At 37.8% G+C, this 19,869-nt stretch overlaps 1 protein-coding gene across 1 annotated transcript; it reads left to right on the top strand.

Annotated features, from left to right (window-relative positions):
- The first annotated feature begins 1,565 nt into the window (after positions 1-1,565).
- Positions 1,566-16,241, top strand: ppp1caa (protein phosphatase 1, catalytic subunit, alpha isozyme a). The gene is made up of 7 exons (XM_039686360.2): positions 1,566-2,026; positions 9,428-9,559; positions 9,960-10,190; positions 10,690-10,794; positions 14,208-14,431; positions 14,522-14,656; positions 15,348-16,241. Exons 1-7 carry the CDS (start codon positions 1,972-1,974, stop codon positions 15,459-15,461), a joined length of 996 nt encoding a protein of 331 aa, XP_039542294.1. The 5' UTR covers positions 1,566-1,971; the 3' UTR covers positions 15,462-16,241.
- Positions 16,242-19,869: the final 3,628 nt, after the last annotated feature.

Here is a 19,869-nt window from a genome sequence, read left to right as displayed (position 1 = left end):
GGGGCTCTTTTTAAAAGTTTAACTTATTTTAACTTGAGTGCCAAGTTTTAGAACGTAGTCATGCGCGAGACGCTGCATGTACAAAAGATTTGCACGTGTTTAAATTGGAAAAACGCAATTTTCCGGGACAGGATGAGAGCTTATTAATTACGAAAACGATTATCTATTTTTGTTAATTATTATTAAGAAAAACAGTTCATTTTTCAGTAATTGTTGTTAGTTTAGTTTAGTTTTAGTCGCTCATTTATGTTAAAATCTCTATTTTATTTCAGTTTACAGTTTTTTTTCAGTTTTGTTTTTTGACCAATAGTTTTAGTCTTGGTTTCAGTTTTCGTTGACGGAAATAAGCTGGCCTGCTGAGAATGTTGTGGAAAATTGTCTTCTCTTAATTTATGTTACTGGAAATTGTCTTCTCTGCAAAAGGTCAGGAGTCAGATCAGATATCAGATTACTGTACAATTTACAATTAGTATACCTTGTTCTTATCTGTTATTTCACAATAACCAAGTGACATTACATATTCTCTCTAATTGGGGCATTCTGCCAATTGATGGCCAACCCTCTTTCATAGGCAAAATGTAAAATTTTCCAAGGCCAATCAACTCTTCTCAGAGGCAAGACCCCTTGACACAACACCTCTTGAAAATGGTCTTATTCTTTCACATCGTCTGGTGTTTACCAGAAAATCCCAGACTATATGCAAAAACTGCAGTGGTTGCACAAACTTCTCATCTTGACCTTTGTATAGTCACATAGGCCATAAACCTTAGAAACACATCTGGCTTTTATTGAATTCAAACTAATTCTACAATTGTTTTCTACAGACTACATTAAATATTTAAACAATAATTGCATTAATACTCAATAAAACAGCCTGAAAAAAACAATAAACCATCTTTTTGCGTGGCTATTATAAGCTGTTGTTTTCAGTAAAAATGTGAAAAATATTGTTTGCGTTTTTCATCAAAATATAGAGGAGAATCTTCTTTGTCAAACTTGATAATGTAAAATACCCAGGCAAAACACCTTAACACATATTAACACAACTTTAAAACGTCATAACCATAATGAAAACTAAACTGAAATTGACCAGCCGTGATTTGATTTATTTTACAGCAATCAAACAGTGCAACTTGCAAACAGGAAACTAAATAAAACGCAGTTGCGGTGTTCCGTAACGTCTAATAGAGGGCGCTAGTGTGTTAGAAAAAGATCCAGAAATATGAGCAAACCTGTCATTAAAAATGTTTAATCACAGTGTGAGCGCATCGGTATAATAATTTGGTCTTGGACTATTATTTATCATAAAGCATATAGTCCCTAAACCTATAGTACATTATAAGTGCCAGCAATTTCATGTATGCACATCTCCTCACCCTCTCTCCTTTTTTCACCTCATTGACGTCATTACTTTACAACTCGGGGTGGAACTCTGGAAATGTGATGTGAGTGAACATTAGCCAATGAATGACCACACCCTCAGTTCAAATGTGAGATGTAAGCCAATCACATCCTTTCATTTACAAGCGGAGGCGGGCCCTATCAGCCTCCGTTGATTTCGCTCTTCATCAACACGGTCTTTTTTTAAAGTTCCGTAGACGATGAGAGAAGGGGGGTTGTGAGGATACGGAAAATAGGGACAGTTTGAATATTTTAGATGTTCACGGGACATAAAAGTAATCAACAGAAGAGGTGAATGAGTATATCTGGGCGTTTTTTGTACCATATTAACCATTTCCTGGTGTTTAAATACGGGTAGGCAATAGCTAGCGCCATCAGGCTAACGGCGTTAGCAGCTAGCTATCAACCAAACGACAAAGGAAATATAGCCAGTAAATTCACATTTCCATAACGATATATTTTATACGCTTTGCTTTTTCGGATTGGGGCCTTATTTCTTGACCAACCACCAAGATAACAGAAAACGGAAGACTCGACCTGTTTGAATAAACCTTACAGAAATCCACTAAAATGGCGGAGCCGGACAAATTAAACATTGACTCCATAATACAGCGTCTCCTGGAAGGTGAGAAGAAATTCAACAAATATCTTTTAAAAATGAACTGTTTCTCCGAAATTAAAAGTGTAGAACTATCAAATACTTGAGCATTTGTGGTTGTATTTCGTGTATGTCGTATTATAGGATAGTAGTAACTGTTAATCATATTTTGTGCTCTGAAAAAAGCCGGGGGAAGTGGAGCGAATTAGCAGTTAACGTAAGTTACCAGTCTGACGTTACACTAATTTGCTAAAACGCTGCCTGCGATTTTACAGTAGGCCACATATCATAATAATAGAACATAATGATGCTAAGTGTATGCTCTTTTTTATATTCACATAATATTAAGATTAGGAGTTGAAAATGGGTCAATATTTCATTCAATGACTAACGTTACTGGTGTTCCAGTTTTTCAAGTGCTTTTCTCTCTGTGTCCAGTTGTTTACCTTCAATTTCAGCTGGGGAAGTCCTGTGTCTAATTAAAACCTGCAGCAATAGGATTACTTTAACTAATGAGGATGTAGTTAGTGGAAGTGCATTACGAAGTGATCTTCACAACAGAGGCCTTCACAATACGGCATACGTCGTGGAAAACGTGATCGCTTTCTTTTTTTTCTTAGGAGATTCTAAATTTAAGCTATTTTATTATCTGAAGAGAACATTTCTTTACAAAAATTTTAGCTATATGCATTTACACTGATTGTAAATACTTAATCCCTTACACAGAGTTTAATTCTTTTGGAATGTTGTTTGACAATTTTTTGTTTATTTTAACAAAGTTGAAATATTTCAGAAAATACTTGGTTGTAATTAACTGGTGAGGTTTTAATCAAGTAAAGATCTGCTGGGTAGTAGGAACAGAATTTGTTCATTGTCTCTTGAGCTGCACCAGAAATGTCTTTTATACGTAATGCTTACTGATGCCTAATGAGGGTGAATAATATTGCGAACCATAGCACAGATGGATTTAATAAACCTAAGCAAGGAGTTTATTAAATGTCTGACTCGCATCAAGCATGTGTGTTGCAAGATGGGAATGCTTCAGGCCGTTTTGTAAACTACGTACCATCTTTCCAGCCGTTTCCACGTAGTAAAGGAAGTTAAGTAAAAGGTCGTCAGCTGGCCCACACAGCATCTGAGCCCCCAGAACTCCACAGAGACCACTTTAGTTTTTGTGGCATTCATAAAATTCATGCAAATCTCAGCCTCGTGTATTCATTTATGAAATATTTTTGGCTTGTTTAATTGTGCTTTCAGCTCCATTTAACAAATTTTGCCATATTTGATGAAGCCATTCCATGAAGTATAGACACCACAATTACTGATGGTGCTGGTTTGTTTGGTCTGTCTTAGCAAGAGGGATTGAACCATTTCGATTTTATTTATTTGGTGTGAAATTTAAATTCTCTTCTAGAATTTTTCATATGAAATAAAAGGAAAAGACACTGTCATACACATACATCGTACCTTTTACCTATTGGCTTTGGATTCTGTTGGCAAGCACGGCTTTGTAAACCTTGTTTTTTTCCCCTGCAAAACGCAGTTAAAAAAAATAAACAAGCCTGATAATAGTTGTATATAAATCTCCTTATGTAATCCTGCTGTCCTATTTTCCCTCAAAGCTTGATGCCTTCATCCAAAGTCCTGATTCTCATGAGGATGGCATTTCTTTTATGGCTGCTCTGCAGATTACACAGATATTGCTATTTTATAGATATTATATACTTCATAGAGATATATTAATTTATTGTGCCTATAATGGTCATATACTAACTCTGATATCATATAAATGTAGGAAATATTTAGTGAGTAGAGACTGAGTTACGTTTTCCTGTTCTCAACTATTTATAAAGCACTTTCAGAACCATTAGAATGGACAGCACTTTGGTCCATAAGTAGTAAATAACTCTAAAATATGTAGAAACATAACATAACATCGAAGCAATGTTATTTTATGCTGTTCTCTGGATCCAAGTTGTTGCTGTTAGGGATTTTTTGTGGGTAGGGATAAAAGCACATTGCTCTGACATGCAGATATGGTCAGATATGCTCAACAATACACGCGTATAATACAGTGAACTAGGGATGGGACGGTATGAAAATTTCATATCACGATTATAGTGTCCAAAATAATCGTGATTATCACGGTTTTGTTCAAAATTTATGAAAGTGCTCAAAAAGAACTGATGCTCACACTGAAAACATTTCAACAAGTTTTATAATTGAAAATCAACAAACAACAAATAAAACAAGCCTCCCTATGCAGTTTTTTAAGCAAGATTCTATTCTATGGCATTTGCTTCTTTATAATGCCCGTCGTCAATAGCAACACATTATTACACAGCGCACATCCATATCACGGACACGCGCTCTTGTTTCATTCAAATACAACTTGCCGTCTTGCGTCTCCGGTTTTTGATTGTATTGCAAAAATGAAATCATGTTGATTTATTGCTTACAGAGTTTGATAATATTGGTGTGATATATCTTGTCTGGACGATTGTTTTACAAAATGAATTCATAAACAGTTAAGATTTAAAACATTAGCTAACCTCATTATCAATTCAATATGTCCCCGTAATTATGTGGTAAAAATAAAATCGGTTTAATACGTGATGTATCTATACTTTACTATCCCTTAAAATATCACTCTTAATAATAGTCTTGTTTGAAGTTGTTCGTTCGTCTTTGGCTCAAATCCACTTGCTATGAACTTTTCTTCGCGGAAGCTTCACGTCTATTTCAAATGAGTGACATAAAATGTTTCAACTCAAAACAACATTTCGTGCCCAACTGTTTCCCAGAAGTAGTTTTGGTGTTACGGTCAAAGTTTTTTTTTTTTTTTTGTTAAGGTCAAAGTTAACTTGCCTTGCGTTCGGGTGATTATCACACAAGACGACTCGGCAGATTTGAAGTGTTTCTATTGCAGTGACTTTTTGTTCGACAGACAGGGTGACCATCCTATATCAAGTTTCCTTCAGGACTTTTGTAAAACCCAAAATATGACCACACCTCAGATTTGGTCCTCTTAAAAGGCTGAAAAATCTCCCGAGCACGGTCACTGCCTTCCACTATTCCTTCTCGAATAGTAATTTTAAAAAATATTGCGTGCTTGCGCGCCTGCGTCAGACTGGCCGACAGGATTCAGGATAATCAAACACGGTTTTAATGATAATTACATTTTAAACGATAATACTAACCGTCAGTACATTTTATCACGGTTTATCGTGAAACCGGTTATCGTCCCATCCCTACAGTGAACATATCATATTGTCCTATTTACCAAAGGTTTCTTGTATACTTGGGTTACTGTGCTTGTAGGTTGTAAATAATTACAAGAAGTTACATAACTTAATCCTCCCTTTTAATTAACCCAGCGGTGCGTCTTTTGAAAGGCGGTGCCCTTTTAAAAAAAAATCCGGATCCCAAGACTTGTTCGGTGGAATGTTCAATGATTCCAGCTTTTAAGTCTTTTGGTTCATGTTGTTCTGCCCAAACTACCAAAGCCTCATGGCCAACCAATGGGAAATCAATGGTTACAGGTGGTGAATGAAACTTTTGCACAGACTGTTGCTTTTGGTTGTATTCTGGTTGTGGTGTTTTCCCAGCATGCTTACATTTGTCATTCTGTTGAGGTGTCGCATAAATAAGTTGTTTATTTCTCCTCAGATTGTCCCTCTATCTTATTGCCTTCATTGGATTAAGTTTAGAGGGTATCGCCTCTGAGAACTTGCTGATACCGAGGTTAAACACATGGATGTCCGTGTGATGACCGTCTTCATTACGATTAAGCACTGGACTGTTAGCATGACTGTATTTACCCATCGTATGAGACGGCTAGATGCAAACTTGTAGTTCAATTTAATTGATTGGCTTTGTTGTTCTCTGTGATTTATTTAAAGAACTTAACACACCTACAAGCTACCGTTCAAATGTTTATTTATCAACCAAGTACACCCCCTATTTGGTGCATGGTTGAACTGTTCTCTGCAATACTGTTCTTCTACATAATTATGGAATTTAGCACACCTAACTTAAAACACCTACGGTTATTGTTTGAGTGGTTTATTTGCTTGTTTGTCGTATAGGTCCACCCCCAACCTCGTGTTGGGTCTAAGCTCTATGATGCTTATTGGCCCTGTGACTAACTTTAGAGCAAGTGCTGTTGGGGCATTAGCCGTCCTTAATCTGGTTTTAAAGTGACGAGCGGCAGGATCCTATTTATACCCACTTTTCACTGGCTGCGCTGACAGGCTTCCGGTCACTGTCCTGACCCTCAGATCACTCAAGTGCTGAAACCCTAAAGGCCTCCTTTTTTCAGACCCCACCTAACTACCACACCATTGCATTGATGCATGTTTGGTGCACATAATCTAAATTATTTTTTTTTGCTCAAAAATCCTCGACTAAAATGAAACCTTGGTAGTTGTCAGTTATCAGTAAAAAAAAAAAAAAAGTGAAGTGCTTGTTCCCAAATATGAAAGTCAAGTCAGATTCAGTGTTTTATCCTTCCTTTGTTGTGTAGGGGAGAAAGTGGAATGTTGCTTTCCAGGTAACTTAGATGCAAGCACGCACTGTTTGTCAAAGTAGTAGTAACCGTACAATATGCATTATCAAATTGTACACAATGAACCCAAGATAAGGTGAATATAGATTGTGTGCAAATAAATGGCACACAATGTCAAACATACTAGTTCAGTACCAAATCGATGGTAAAATAAAGGAAATGTAGTGATTTTTTTTCAATTCTTATCTTCATAATGCATACAATATTTCTGCAGTTTTAGAAGCATCGTATACACATTGAATTCAGTGCCAGTGCAGTAGCATGCATATTTGAAGAATCCTGGTAAAAAATAAGCTTCACACTTAAGTCTGTATGATTTAAAAACATTTTTTAAATTTCTCATGCTCACCATATATATTATTTATATATATATTTATTTATATATTATAATAATAATTTGTCATGGCAGAGCTGAATTCAGCAGCCATTTATTATTCCAGCCTTCAGTGTCACGAATATGCTAATTAGGGATGTCCCGATACCACTTTTTCTCTTCCGATACCGATGCCGCAGCTTTGGCTTTTGCCGATACCGATATTAATCCGATATTTTTAAACTAATAAAAAATATAGCAATTTTCTCAATTAGCCCCTTAAAATATACCTCCAGTGTATATATATATATAAAAGAAAATACAGGTACTTCAGTACTTAAAGCTAGCTATAGCTTCCAACAGGTTTAAAGTTAAAACAATTTAAACAGCAGCATTCTACATTGTAAATACCAGTACAGTTTTTTTTTTTAAAGCAAGTAGAATTTCTATAATTGTGTGTTAAACTCATTATCACTCTGGTGTGTTAAACACAATCTACATACAGCTTCATAATAAAGATAAACAACAAATCCCCAAAATATATGATCATAATCAATGACAAAAAATGCTATTATAAACTAGATTAGTGAATAATAAATATTGCTCTTTGTATTGTTGTAAAATACATTCATGAAAAACAATATAACAAAAATTAAAAAGATAATTATTTTAGATATAGCCAAAGACTACTAAAAAATCGAATAATATATAATGGCTTCAGAACACTTATAATAGAGTGCACGAAAACGTCATGGTACTTTAGAATGTTTTTGTGCCTTCTGTGGGGCTTAACAATAACATAATAGTATACGCACAATATCGGATTTGGATCGGCCTCGTCTGATCGATACCCGATCCCGCAAAAATGGCTGGATCGGAGCCGATACCGATCCTGAGTATCGGATCGGGACATCCCTAATGCTAATTACGGTAATGTCAAACTGTTGTGCTACTTAATTATCATTATTTATTTTTCAGGATTCTTTGATTAATGGAAAGCTCAAAAGAACAGTTTATGTGATATGTGAGTCTTTTATAATGTGTCTTTCCTTTAGGTTTGGCCAATTTCACATGTCCTTGCTGCATAATTAACTTCTTAAAAAAACATTTTGAACACAATACATGCTTGAGTGGCAGCTACTTGGTCATCATAGTTATTGATGTTGTTTAATTGAATTGTAGTTATATCATTTAAAAATGAAGCAAGTGTTGCTGTGGTATATAAATTGATTTTTGAGAATTGTGAAATGTGAGTGATATGCGCTGACATTTTAGTAATGTGACACCACATGGCATGCAGGGATTTTTCAGTTCACACTGATGTGTGCTATAGATGTCTTTTAAACAGCTGTGCCAATATGTATTCAGTGTGGGTGAACATTCAGCCAGCCAGCTGTTTTCTCTGGAGTGTCATGTTGAATGAGACATCTTCTGTAGAGATGGGTGGATGCATAGAAGCATTTTGTCATTCACTGTAAAATTGTTTTGGCGGTAACATTGTTCAGTTTGTATGATGTGGGCATTGTGATTTCATAACATTTCAGCACTGGCTATTTGTGTCCTTGGTTAATTTGTGTAAAGCAGCATTCTTTAAACATTTATTTAGAGGTGTAGGTAGGCTGGTTGGATCGATTTTGTGATTGTGCACAAATAAGCCATCTTCCAAATCCTTGCATAACTGTCCGAATATGTGAGTCACCGGTATACGCTCTGTGTACTCCACAATATTTCTTGCCTGAAGGAAGCCATGTGAAATGTATATTTAAAACCCAACAATGGCTTGCCTACAACTGCTGGGATGCCTTTTGGCGTTTTATTTTTATGTTCTGAACATCCCGTGCACAGATGTATCATTTCAGGTTTTTTCCCCTTGTGACCTAGGAGATGGCTGCTTCAGCCCTGTCCAAATAGGTGGCAATATTTCTCCTCTCCAGATGCATCGTATGTGCTTTCTTTCATCTGCATCTGCCAGCTGAACTCTCTGAAACAGCGCGGCATGTTGCCAATCTAAAAGGGCATGTTTGAATAATACCACAGGTCTGCGTTGTGTGAGATGACAGTCTGTTTAGACCCTGCAAGCCTGCCGTCACAGCACTCCAGCAACTCTCTTAGGGGCTTTTTTTTTGTGTGGGGGTAGGGGGTCTGTTGACCCATGTTTTTTTTAAATATATTTATTTTTTATTTAAATCTGCAATTTTAAATCTATCTTAAATTGCACTTGATCTTTAAAGAAATATCTTTATCATGCATTGTGGTTTATAAAAGCCATACGGTTGTGGTAGTGTGGACTAAGTGAAACACTAAGGACTGCTTTAACAAACCTGGGGTTCCTAATTCAGCAGAGATGCATGATCTAGTGTTTGAGTGCACTGATGTCTGTGTGTCACTTATGTACATCCCATCATTTCAGAGAGCCTCTCTCATCCTCTAGCTCTTCCTAGTTTTTTAAAGCACTTATTTTCTGATAACAGGGTCTGGCACATTGCTTTTTGTTTGTTTTGGCCTGATTCCTACTATTCTCATTTTGTCTCTTTTGTGCTTTTTACAGTTAAAGGCTCCAGGCCAGGCAAGAACGTACAGCTGACAGAGAGTGAAATCCGTGGCCTCTGTCTCAAATCCCGAGAAATTTTCCTCAGCCAGCCGATCCTGCTGGAGCTGGAAGCACCTCTCAAGATCTGTGGTATGATTGTCCTACATGGTTCCCTCGATCATGGAAAACCATAAAAGCGCCAAACTGTAATTGCAAAGATGGAATTGCCCCACTTTATACGGCACAGCCGGCCTTGTACTCTCCCAGGTTTCTGGAAACAGTCTGTTGTAGATTTGTTGGGACATGTTTCAATGTAGCGTTTTAGGACGGCGTGGCTGAGCCTTCACTTTTTACAAAGAATATCTTACTGGGTTTGAGACTTTGAGCTTTGTAAATCTGCAGATCTTATACATGCAAAAACAGTTTCTACATAACACTAAAGAACAAGGAAAACAAGAAATCACATCACATGACCTCTTTAAAGGAATTCAGATCTTAATTAGTGGAAATTTATTATACTGAACATATTTTTTTTCTGTTGCATGTGCAGGTGATGTTCATGGCCAGTACTATGACCTTCTTCGTCTCTTTGAGTATGGGGGTTTTCCTCCTGAAAGCAACTACTTGTTCCTGGGGGACTATGTGGATAGAGGGAAACAGTCTTTAGAGACCATTTGCCTCCTATTGGCCTACAAAGTCAAATATCCTGAAAACTTCTTCCTTCTGCGTGGCAACCACGAGTGCGCCTCTATCAACCGTATATATGGCTTCTATGATGAGTGTAGGTATCAGTATAAATTCTGAATTTGATCTCTTACAACTAGGGCTGGCGATATGACAATATTATTGTATATCGACAACGTCTTGCAAGTGTTGCGTTGGTGATTATCAACAGTATTATTAATAGTCAGTTACCAGGCGATCATTGACAATTCCAATTCTTGATATTTAACCACAAGACGTGCCAAAGAATAATATGTTTGGATGCATGCCGTTTTCTTGCTGTGCATACATCAATAGCTTTCACAGAGGGCCACCTCTCATAATAGTGCACAGACAAATAAACATACTATTACGTACAAATATGCCCGTAAACACAGTCAGTTTTGTCTTAAGTGAACTTAAACGGTCGGCCTATTGGATAGACAATATAATTGGATATTGCTGTATTTTTTACGTATCGCCCAGCCCTACTTACAACTTAATAAATGCTTATGCCTTTCCCATATACACATTTCATGATTTTATATGCTAATAAGCTATTTTTTCTATTCTCTAAGGTAAGCGACGGTATAACATTAAGCTGTGGAAGACCTTCACAGACTGTTTCAATTGTTTACCTGTGGCTGCCATTGTAGACGAGAAGATCTTCTGTTGCCATGGCGGTGAGTGCAGCCAGAGGTCTTCTGTCCCCATGGCAATTTTAATGTTCTGCTATAATTCCTGTATTGACTTTGCAATTTCCCTGGATAAGTTAAAATATAGCTGTTTATAGCCATATGGCTGGCGAACCATAAAGTTTTGTTCATTTGATTGACACGAAATCTCAACGAGACACCAGGCGACTAACTTGGAGTCCTCATAAAAAGACAGTTTTGTGTACACTTCATTTAAGGTAGTGTGGTTTTGCAAATGACGTGGGAGTAATCTGCTCTGGAAATGAACTGTAATTGATTAGACTTTTTCTTTTGTGAGTCATCGTCATCCTCAAAATATCTGCTGTACTGTTTTAAACAAAGATCCAGATGGAGTGACCATATAAAGATATTAAAGCTGAAGTCCGTAGCTTTTTTGGGGGGTTAAAAATGATCCAAAAAAACACATTTTAGCAAATATATTACCAGCCAGTGTTCAACGCTATCTGCTTGCTGTAGCTCAATTCAAAACGGTAAGCTTATAATGTTTTTAATAGGGATGCACCGATACCACTTTTTTGGAAAACGAGTACGAGTACTTGCATTTCAGTACTCGCCGATACCGAGTACTTAATAAAAAAACAAAAAAAACATGATTTAAATATTTTTATATATACGGGTTTTTAGGTCCTTGATTAAATTACTTGGGTAACACTTTATTTCGATAGTCCACTTTACTAACTATAAGTAACTTTTCAATTACATGTCAACTAACTGTCATTAGAGTATTAGTAGACTAGAGTATTAGTGCGATCAGCTTAATATCTAATAACACTTTATTTATTTGGTCCCCCAACAGACATTCAACTGACTATAAGTAACTTGGCGACTACAAGTAAATTTATTCTCCTAATCCAAAGCCATTCACTTTGAAATTGTTCCACACCAGTGATGCACGGGTTGATCCAAAATGAGCGGGTGCCTGCGCCGCGGTCACCCGCGGTTACCCGCAGTTACGGGTCATCCAAAAATATTTTTAATGATATTCGGGTCGCGGTCGGTCAGGTCGTTTGGAAAAAAATGCCAATTAAACCTTTGTATTTATATAGTACTAGATAGAATTTTCTATGAAATATATAGGCCGAATTTATTTATTGGCTGAATAACTGGCACGAAGATGACACACAAGCTCAGTCTAAACAGTTCTCAGTTCTGTACTGGTGTGATCCGAGAACCGCTGTACCTCTGCGTTCGTTACTATACGCGGATGCGCAGTATCAGCAGTATCAACAACATGTCTCAGTTCAGTGAACTGTTGGAGTTACTGGAGTAAAATATAATTCGGGATATTGGTTTATTTCAACTCGGAGGGACTGTCAGGCATGTCTGAAAGTGAGTAACTGTAGTACCTTGTGGATCAGCACTGACGCAAGACGTGAACTGATGCGAATGATTCAGTTCGATTTAGCGTACTGGTTCGACCGGTTCATTAAAAAGAACCGATTCGTTCACGAACCGGCCATGTCTATGATCACTAGTCTGCAGAGAGATGGAGGCGGCAAGAGAAAAGGTGAAGACTGGGGAGTGGAAGCTCCGCAAATACACAAATAGAAAGAGTAAGTGTGGGAGACATTTACCGAAATAATGAAAGATGATGACCAAAGTGCTGCCTTTGTTATATGTAGGCTACGTCTTCTTGCGATGCTGTGTTGTTACACGTTTATGGCCCAATGACGCTACGATGAGCATGTACTACTTTTAAAAAATACGGTCAGGAAGAGGGTCGGGTACAATATTTTCTTACTTTTTTTGCGGTCCGAGTAGCGGGCGGGTAGTTGAAAACGTTGGTTGTGTGCGGGTTGTTTATACATTGACCCGCGCATCACTGTTTCACACGGCTGACATGTCTCCCCATCTCCCCGCTCTGAGCTGCAGCCGGAGCCTGGGGGTGGGCACTCGGCGCCTGTGATTAACCCATTTCTCAGAACATGGTATCGGTCCCCGGTATCGGGGGACTTTTAACGAGTACGAGTACTTTAGAAAATGTGGTATCGAGGCCGATACCAGATATCGGTATCGGTGCATCCCTAGTTTTTAACTCCAGTGGTACTGGTGGATTTCCGCGGGAGATTTGAGCATGTCTTAGCATCAATACGTTACATCTGTACACATAAAGGAGTCTCGGCTAGTATAAGCTTTAGAAGATTTATAGCCTTTTCTCACAGCATATAATCAAACTTATCAATTTGCTGGCAGATCCAGAAAGGTTCAAATGACAATCACCAGTGACAAGGGCTGAATGTTGTATGGGTTGTAAAATGCAAAAGACTTTGTTCAGACTTCAGAGTGGCTACAAACAAAAGAGACTATAACCGGAGCCATGCGAAAACAAGGATACTAATCAGAAGGACATTACATGTAGTCACTCTGCTGACGTTGTTAACATTAACAAGTTGAGAAGAAAGTATAGGCTAATTTGCATGGTTTTAAGTGATATGATAAGCGATCTTTAGATTTAATCAGCGCGATTTAATGTCAGAACCAGAACAAAATGTCAGTATCGACACTGACGCGGTGACTGACAGCTGCACGCTCTACTCAATGTGTTCATCCGCGCTGCGAACTACAACTCGCGTTGTTAATTTCGCCAATGAGGGCAATTGCAGATTTCGAACAGAGTTGGCGACAAAGAGGAAAAAATGCGGACTGCAGCTTTAAGATATATATTGCTTTAAGCAGCTTAAACCTAAGGGGTTCACTAAAACTATTTATTTATGACATGAATGCATACAAGGGAGAAACTGCACAAACAACCAACATTTCCTGCGCTACTAATCTACCACCACCACAGTAAAAAATTAAATAAATTCTTACTGTTTTGTGGCTGTGCCGTGCAGACTGAATTTAATTATTTAGTTATTTTTACTGACTGAGCTCAAAACAATACAGGAGATGCAGCATGACTAGTGTAGTCTGATTCGCAAAAAAAAGCTGGTCCTTTAAATTATGCTCATAAAGACCCTGGCATTTTTGTTTGAATTAGTCTGTACTGATTGAGTTCACTGAATCATCCTTACCGAATTAACATTCGACTCACTTTAAAAATTGCAATCCTTTACTTTTAGTCATGTCTTAAATTGAAAGCAAGAAATAAAAAATGTTAATATAATTTTAGAAAAATTAAGGACGGATATTTAATGTTAAAACATTTTAAAACTAAAAAAATCTTTTTGTTGGATGCATGTTAAGACCTTGGTAAGATTTGGATCACCAATCGGTATTGAAGGATTCCGACATAATTTCTTCATCTTGCTTTATGCTGTTTAGAAATGCATTGTTATTCATTGTGCTGTTTTGCAGCCCCACAGTGTCTGGATGCACAAAAGAAAAAATTTCTCCCTAAAAATGCACTGTGAACTATAATTAATTGTTTTCTACTCCAGGCCTCTCTCCAGACTTGCAGTCAATGGAGCAGGTGCGACGCGTCATGCGGCCCACAGATGTGCCTGACCAGGGGCTGCTGTGTGACCTGCTTTGGGCCGACCCAGACAAAGACGTACTAGGTTGGGGAGAGAATGACCGTGGTGTGTCCTTCACCTTCGGTGCAGACGTGGTGGCCAAATTTCTTCACAAACATGACATGGACCTAATATGCAGGGCACATCAGGTTAGTATATGTTCTCCTGTTGTTGGAATCCTTTAACAAAGCCATGTAACATTAATAGACTACAAAATGTGACGTTATCATCTTGTGCAGGTGGTGGAGGATGGTTATGAGTTTTTTGCAAAGAGACAGTTAGTCACCCTGTTCTCCGCTCCCAACTACTGTGGCGAGTTTGATAACGCCGGGGCCATGATGAGTGTGGATGAGACACTCATGTGTTCCTTCCAGGTAAGAGATGAGCTGTCATTTTCCTTTCTCTCTTTTGCCTATACCTGATTACAAGGCTTTCCAGTTTCTCTGCAAATGCATAAAGTATAATTCAACTTCCTCTGTAGATTTGCATTAGGTCGTCTCCGGAACGTTTGTTCTCTACGTTTACAGTGATTCTATTGTTCTGTACTAAAGCTTAGTGCACTGAACCTGCAGATGCTTTTTAAGGCATCATGGGCATAAACTAGGCAACCTAATTATACTACCATCTAAGATTGTGCATTCACATTAGCAAAATGGTGGGGAAACAAGGCACGTTTGTCTTTTTTTTTTTTTTAAATCAAGGTAATTTTGTTTGTTATAATTTTTGGGGGAAATTGGTCCTTAAATCTCTTTCAGTTTTTCCTATGAAAATAGCTAAAGAAGCTGGGATAGTTAAACAAAAATCAATAGTTTTGTATTGCTAATATTAAACTGCATTCAAATCAATTGTTCATCAAGTCTCTAACACACCTATGTAGAGGGTTTTGAATTAGTCATTCGTGAGGTTCTATGGTGGTTAGGGTGGTCCCTATGTAGGTAGCTCGCTAGATTTTGAAACAGAGCTTATATGCACCAAAGCGCGCTCTCTGTGGGAGGATGTCTATATTTGGAAATCTGTGAGCTCTCGTGCGCCGTTGCTCACTCTCGTCCTCTGTCTTTTTCTCAGATCCTTAAGCCAGCTGATAAGAAGCTGTACTACGGTGGAGGAGGTGGAATGGGCTCAGGACGTCCCGTCACCCCACCACGAAATTCAGCCAAGGGTGGAAAAGCCAAGAAATAACACCAGCTGGATGATCCCTCCACCCCCAACGTCGTCTCTCCTGAAAATTCCCTGTTCTCTCCCTTCTCTTTCTCTACCTCCCTTCTTTCTTTCCATCTCCAAATGGCTATAAAGCGAAACAGTACCCAGGGTTGAAGTCCTTTTCTCTCTCTCTTTCTTTTGTATCTTTTTTTTTTTCTTCATGTAACTTTACAAATGTGTGTTTATATACGAGACTGCGTGTGTGAGCATCGGTTATGTTTGTTAGGCTCTTTGTGTTTGTCTTTCCACCCATCCTTCCCTTCCACTGCTCATTGCCCCCATCTCTCCACCTGTCTCTGTCAGGGAGCCTCTGACGAAGTCTACATTTGAACTCCCAGCCTGGCTCTGGGAAAGATTGAGACTCAGAGAGTGGTCAAAAGGGGGCAGAGGTGCGGGTGAAGTCCCCCTCACTGTTTATGTCCTAACACCCTCCTGCATTGTTTTAAACAGAACTTGCACATCCTGCATTAGTTAGAGAGCCAGTCTGAGTGAAATGTGATAAATGTATACACACACGCAGGGAGAATGGATGTGCAGAGAAAGTGTGAGATAGAGAGAGACTGTCACAGGTGCATAATTTCCATTTAGAGATCCAGTGATTTAAAACAATCAATCATGTTGGAACTTTTTACTTTTTTTTTTCTTTCTTTTTTTGTAGATGGATCACAACAAAAGCTTTGAAATTCTTTGCTTACTATGTGTGTTTTTTTAGTGTCTTTTTTTGAAAGACAATTATCAATAAAGAGAACTTTATTTAAACATCCTGTACTATCTATCTTACTGTGTCCCATTCTCCCAAGTTATGACTCTCTTCCTCAGGTGTTGCGAATCTGTCCTGTTCTCTATTTTATTTTGTTGTATTTATTTAATTAAAGTGGATTGAATGTAGTTTTTTAGGGTTGACCAAAGGTGACATTTGCTGAGATTGTACACCAAATCTTTTTTCTGTTTTCTCCAACTTGCTTGCTGCTGCTTTCTCTGTCTGCTTCCTCTCAACAGTAAACTATGTCTCCCTTAGCCTTCCAAATATGCTATTCTCCATTTTGCCTGTTCGATTACTCAAACATAATTAGTCTTATCTTCCTATTGGTCCGTCCTTCTCTTTTCACTTTTTGCTTGTTAGCGTTATCTGGGTTTTGAAGCACTGGGTGTCGCACCGAGCTCCTGGATCTTGCTTTGCCCCTCACCTCTAGAGATCTGTTGTCCTTCTCATTCCCCTCCCTCCATTTCAAACTGTGTGTTCTGAGTTGCCAGACAGGATTTGAAGTTTGATCCATGTAAATCTCAGTGGAGTTGCTACTGTAATTAGGGTTTAAGAATTTTGTTTGCCTCAAACTCAAATCGCTGGTTCCAATAGGTGGCGCACTTCACAAAATTCTAGGTCTTCAATATGTTAAAAGGGGATAAGAATATTGCAAAGCAATACACTAGTGTCCTCTGCTGGCTCAAAGACACTGACATTAGGATTTTTTTTTTATGTCACCTGCTTTATATGTTCTGAAATGAATAGTTTTGTAGTTTAAAACAGAGTAGCAACATCTAAAATTCTTGAAATAAGCAGGTTATCTTTGGTTAAGCGTGTCGATTAAATGTCTTTTATAATATGAAAGAAATTGAAAATAAAATATAAACCGGGGTGTCCAAAAACCAGTCCTGCAGAGTTTACATTCAACTCACCTGACTGGAAGTTTCTAGTATTCATGAAGAAGGATTGGGCAATCCTGATATAAACTTACTATATGGTGGCCTAGTTCGGGAAAAAAAAAAAAAATGGTTAATGCTTTAGATGCTCAGAAAGGTCTTCAGGTCAAGGTGTCTCTTTCATTGCTGATGCCAATGTAAGATCTGAAAAATTAGAGTAATGAGTAATAGACAGATGCAGTTGACTGTGCTAGACACACTATTGCTTTCTTGCATCACGGAAGTGATCACATACAGATCGCAACAGAATATGAAAAATCAATGTCATTCCACATCTGGCATCTTATGGTCAGTCTCAAATCAATTATCATAACCATAATGCAATCATAATATTGCTCTTTTCTGATAGATCTTGTATATGTTTTTTTTTTTTTTTTGGTGGGGGTTGTGCTGAGTATTTATGCCGTCAAAAAAAGAAGCAAAAAGTTGATGTATTACCTTTGGTTGATGGCCTTTCTATTATCTCCGATCTCCTACTCAAGGCTGGTAGATTGTGCACATTTTGCTTTGCAGCAACACTGAGATTAAGACTTTATTAGTGGTATACTTATTGTTGTTGTTAATATATAATTGTACTTTTATTTGTTTTACTTGACAGAGAGCAGGATATTTAGATGATGTAACTTTTTTTCTTTCTCTTATAAAGCAATCAGGGATGTTTTTCCTTAATGCAGTGTAGTACATTATTTTAATTGTACCATAGGTATAAATAAGCCAATTAGAGGTTTCAGGGGAGGGGCTTTTAAGATTTTGCTTTTTCAATGAAATTTGATTTCCAACCACAAATCCTGTTTCTCAGCTATTGGAAACAAAAATAAAACCGTGTATTTGTACTGGCTGTTTTGATATTCCTTCAATATTTTTTAATAATTGGGCATCTAAATGTGAATGATTTTCCACTTCTAAGTAAGGTGTCTTTCAGTAAATTAGACTAATTTAGTATGACAAACATCGTCTTTGGTCCTGGTTAAAACCATACAATTTATGATTTGCTTGAATACAGTATTTTTCTTCTTTCTTTTTTTTTTTTCCCTACAAAATTTGTTTCACCCACAGTACTCTCACAGCTGAGAATTGTTAAGATGAAACAACAGCTAGTCTTGAAGCCTGAAACCCATGGGGACCCTTTAGGGAAAGTTTTGGAAATTTAAAGGTTATTCATATGTTGGTTTAAAGGATTAGAAATCCTAATTCGCTTATTTCTATTTAAGAGATTTTTCAACTTTAAATATTTTAAACTACAACGAGCTTAAAAACAATCACAAAATATTTAAAACCAATGCTTATTGTTTCCAGACCATGATGTGCAACACAACAAATGTTACATTTTAACAGTACAAAGAACACAGTGAGGGTAATGAATATTTAAACATCTACTGAGCAGAACCAGAAAAACCTTAATCCCATCAAACATGCATTTTGCCTTGCAAACAGTCTGCTATTAAATTGCATAACTCCATGAGGTCAACAGGACACGAGGTGTTTCTCAATGTCAAGGATACTTCCTTGGCAGGACGGGTCCTTCCAAGTCATTTCCTTCAGAGGCTAGGCAAGGGTCCTCTTTAGCGTTCGGAGAACATGTAAATGGAACAGGCTAGCAAGTGCACGTCATTGCGTCATTACATCAGCGAAAGGTCCGCTTCGGCGCTGCAAAAATCATTGTGCTGGTGTACTGCACTGTTTAAATACACTTGACAGTCCTTATTTTGTCTTGTCAGTCCTCATAGAAATAAATAAATAAAGGGATAATGTATAACCAGGCGGTTGTTATAGTGAATACAACCCCGCAAACTCTAAAGCAGAGGGGTCTTGATCAGCCGGTTGTATTCGCTGTAACAACCGCCTCGCTATACATTTTCCCACTTATAACATGGCTACCTACCAAATAAATCAATAATTTGACACAAAATATTGATTTAAAAAGGAGTTTATTCATTCAAAAACGATTATATATTACCGGAGTTAACAGAACTACCTCCATATAGCAACATGATCTAACGTTAGCTGTTAAAACACATGCAATTGTAAAATATGTGACCAACAAAAAAGGCTATGAAGTAAAAATTAAAAAGTTAATCACCAGTAAAAGGGAACAGCTTTAAATCCCCTCAGCAAATTTGAGCCGATATGTTAAATAGTTTAACAAACATTAAATAAATGGCTAAACTGAAATTATACTTGCTTACATTTGAAAGCATGCCGTTATCACTCCGACTCCGCTAACGGTCGACATTTTTTTATTTTTTTAACAAGATAGCAAAGCTGCGCATAGGATTGTGGGTGATTTAAGAGCGCGAAGGCTACACATATGCATCCTTTCCTGTGTATGGGATATTTTCCGAACGAAGGACTCAGTCCTTGGTTGAAATTCTGAGGATCCTCGACATTGGAACAGTCCTTCGACGGACGTCGATGACGTAGCATCCTCGAAATTCCGGCTTCCGAGGATCCTTCCTTGACATTGAGAAACGCCTACGGTTACAGAGATGAGGCGGGGACGGAGCTACTTTCTCGTCCACTGATTAGTAGAAGCTTGTGGTATTTTCTACATCTGTACTCCTATAGGCCAATCTCGATGCCGTGTAACCTGGCTAGCCAATAGGATATGGTGAAAATCGCCGAGAACCCGCCTACTCATCACACTAACCAATAGGAACGCGACCTCGGATGTCAAGGATTGGTTGAA

This window comes from Pimephales promelas, chromosome 3, assembly GCF_988280905.1.
Source record: "Pimephales promelas chromosome 3, fPimPro1.hap1.1, whole genome shotgun sequence".
Lineage (NCBI taxonomy): Eukaryota > Metazoa > Chordata > Actinopteri > Cypriniformes > Leuciscidae > Pimephales > Pimephales promelas.
Note: the sequence above shows the minus strand (reverse complement) of the source record. Positions and strands in the feature narration are given on the sequence as shown.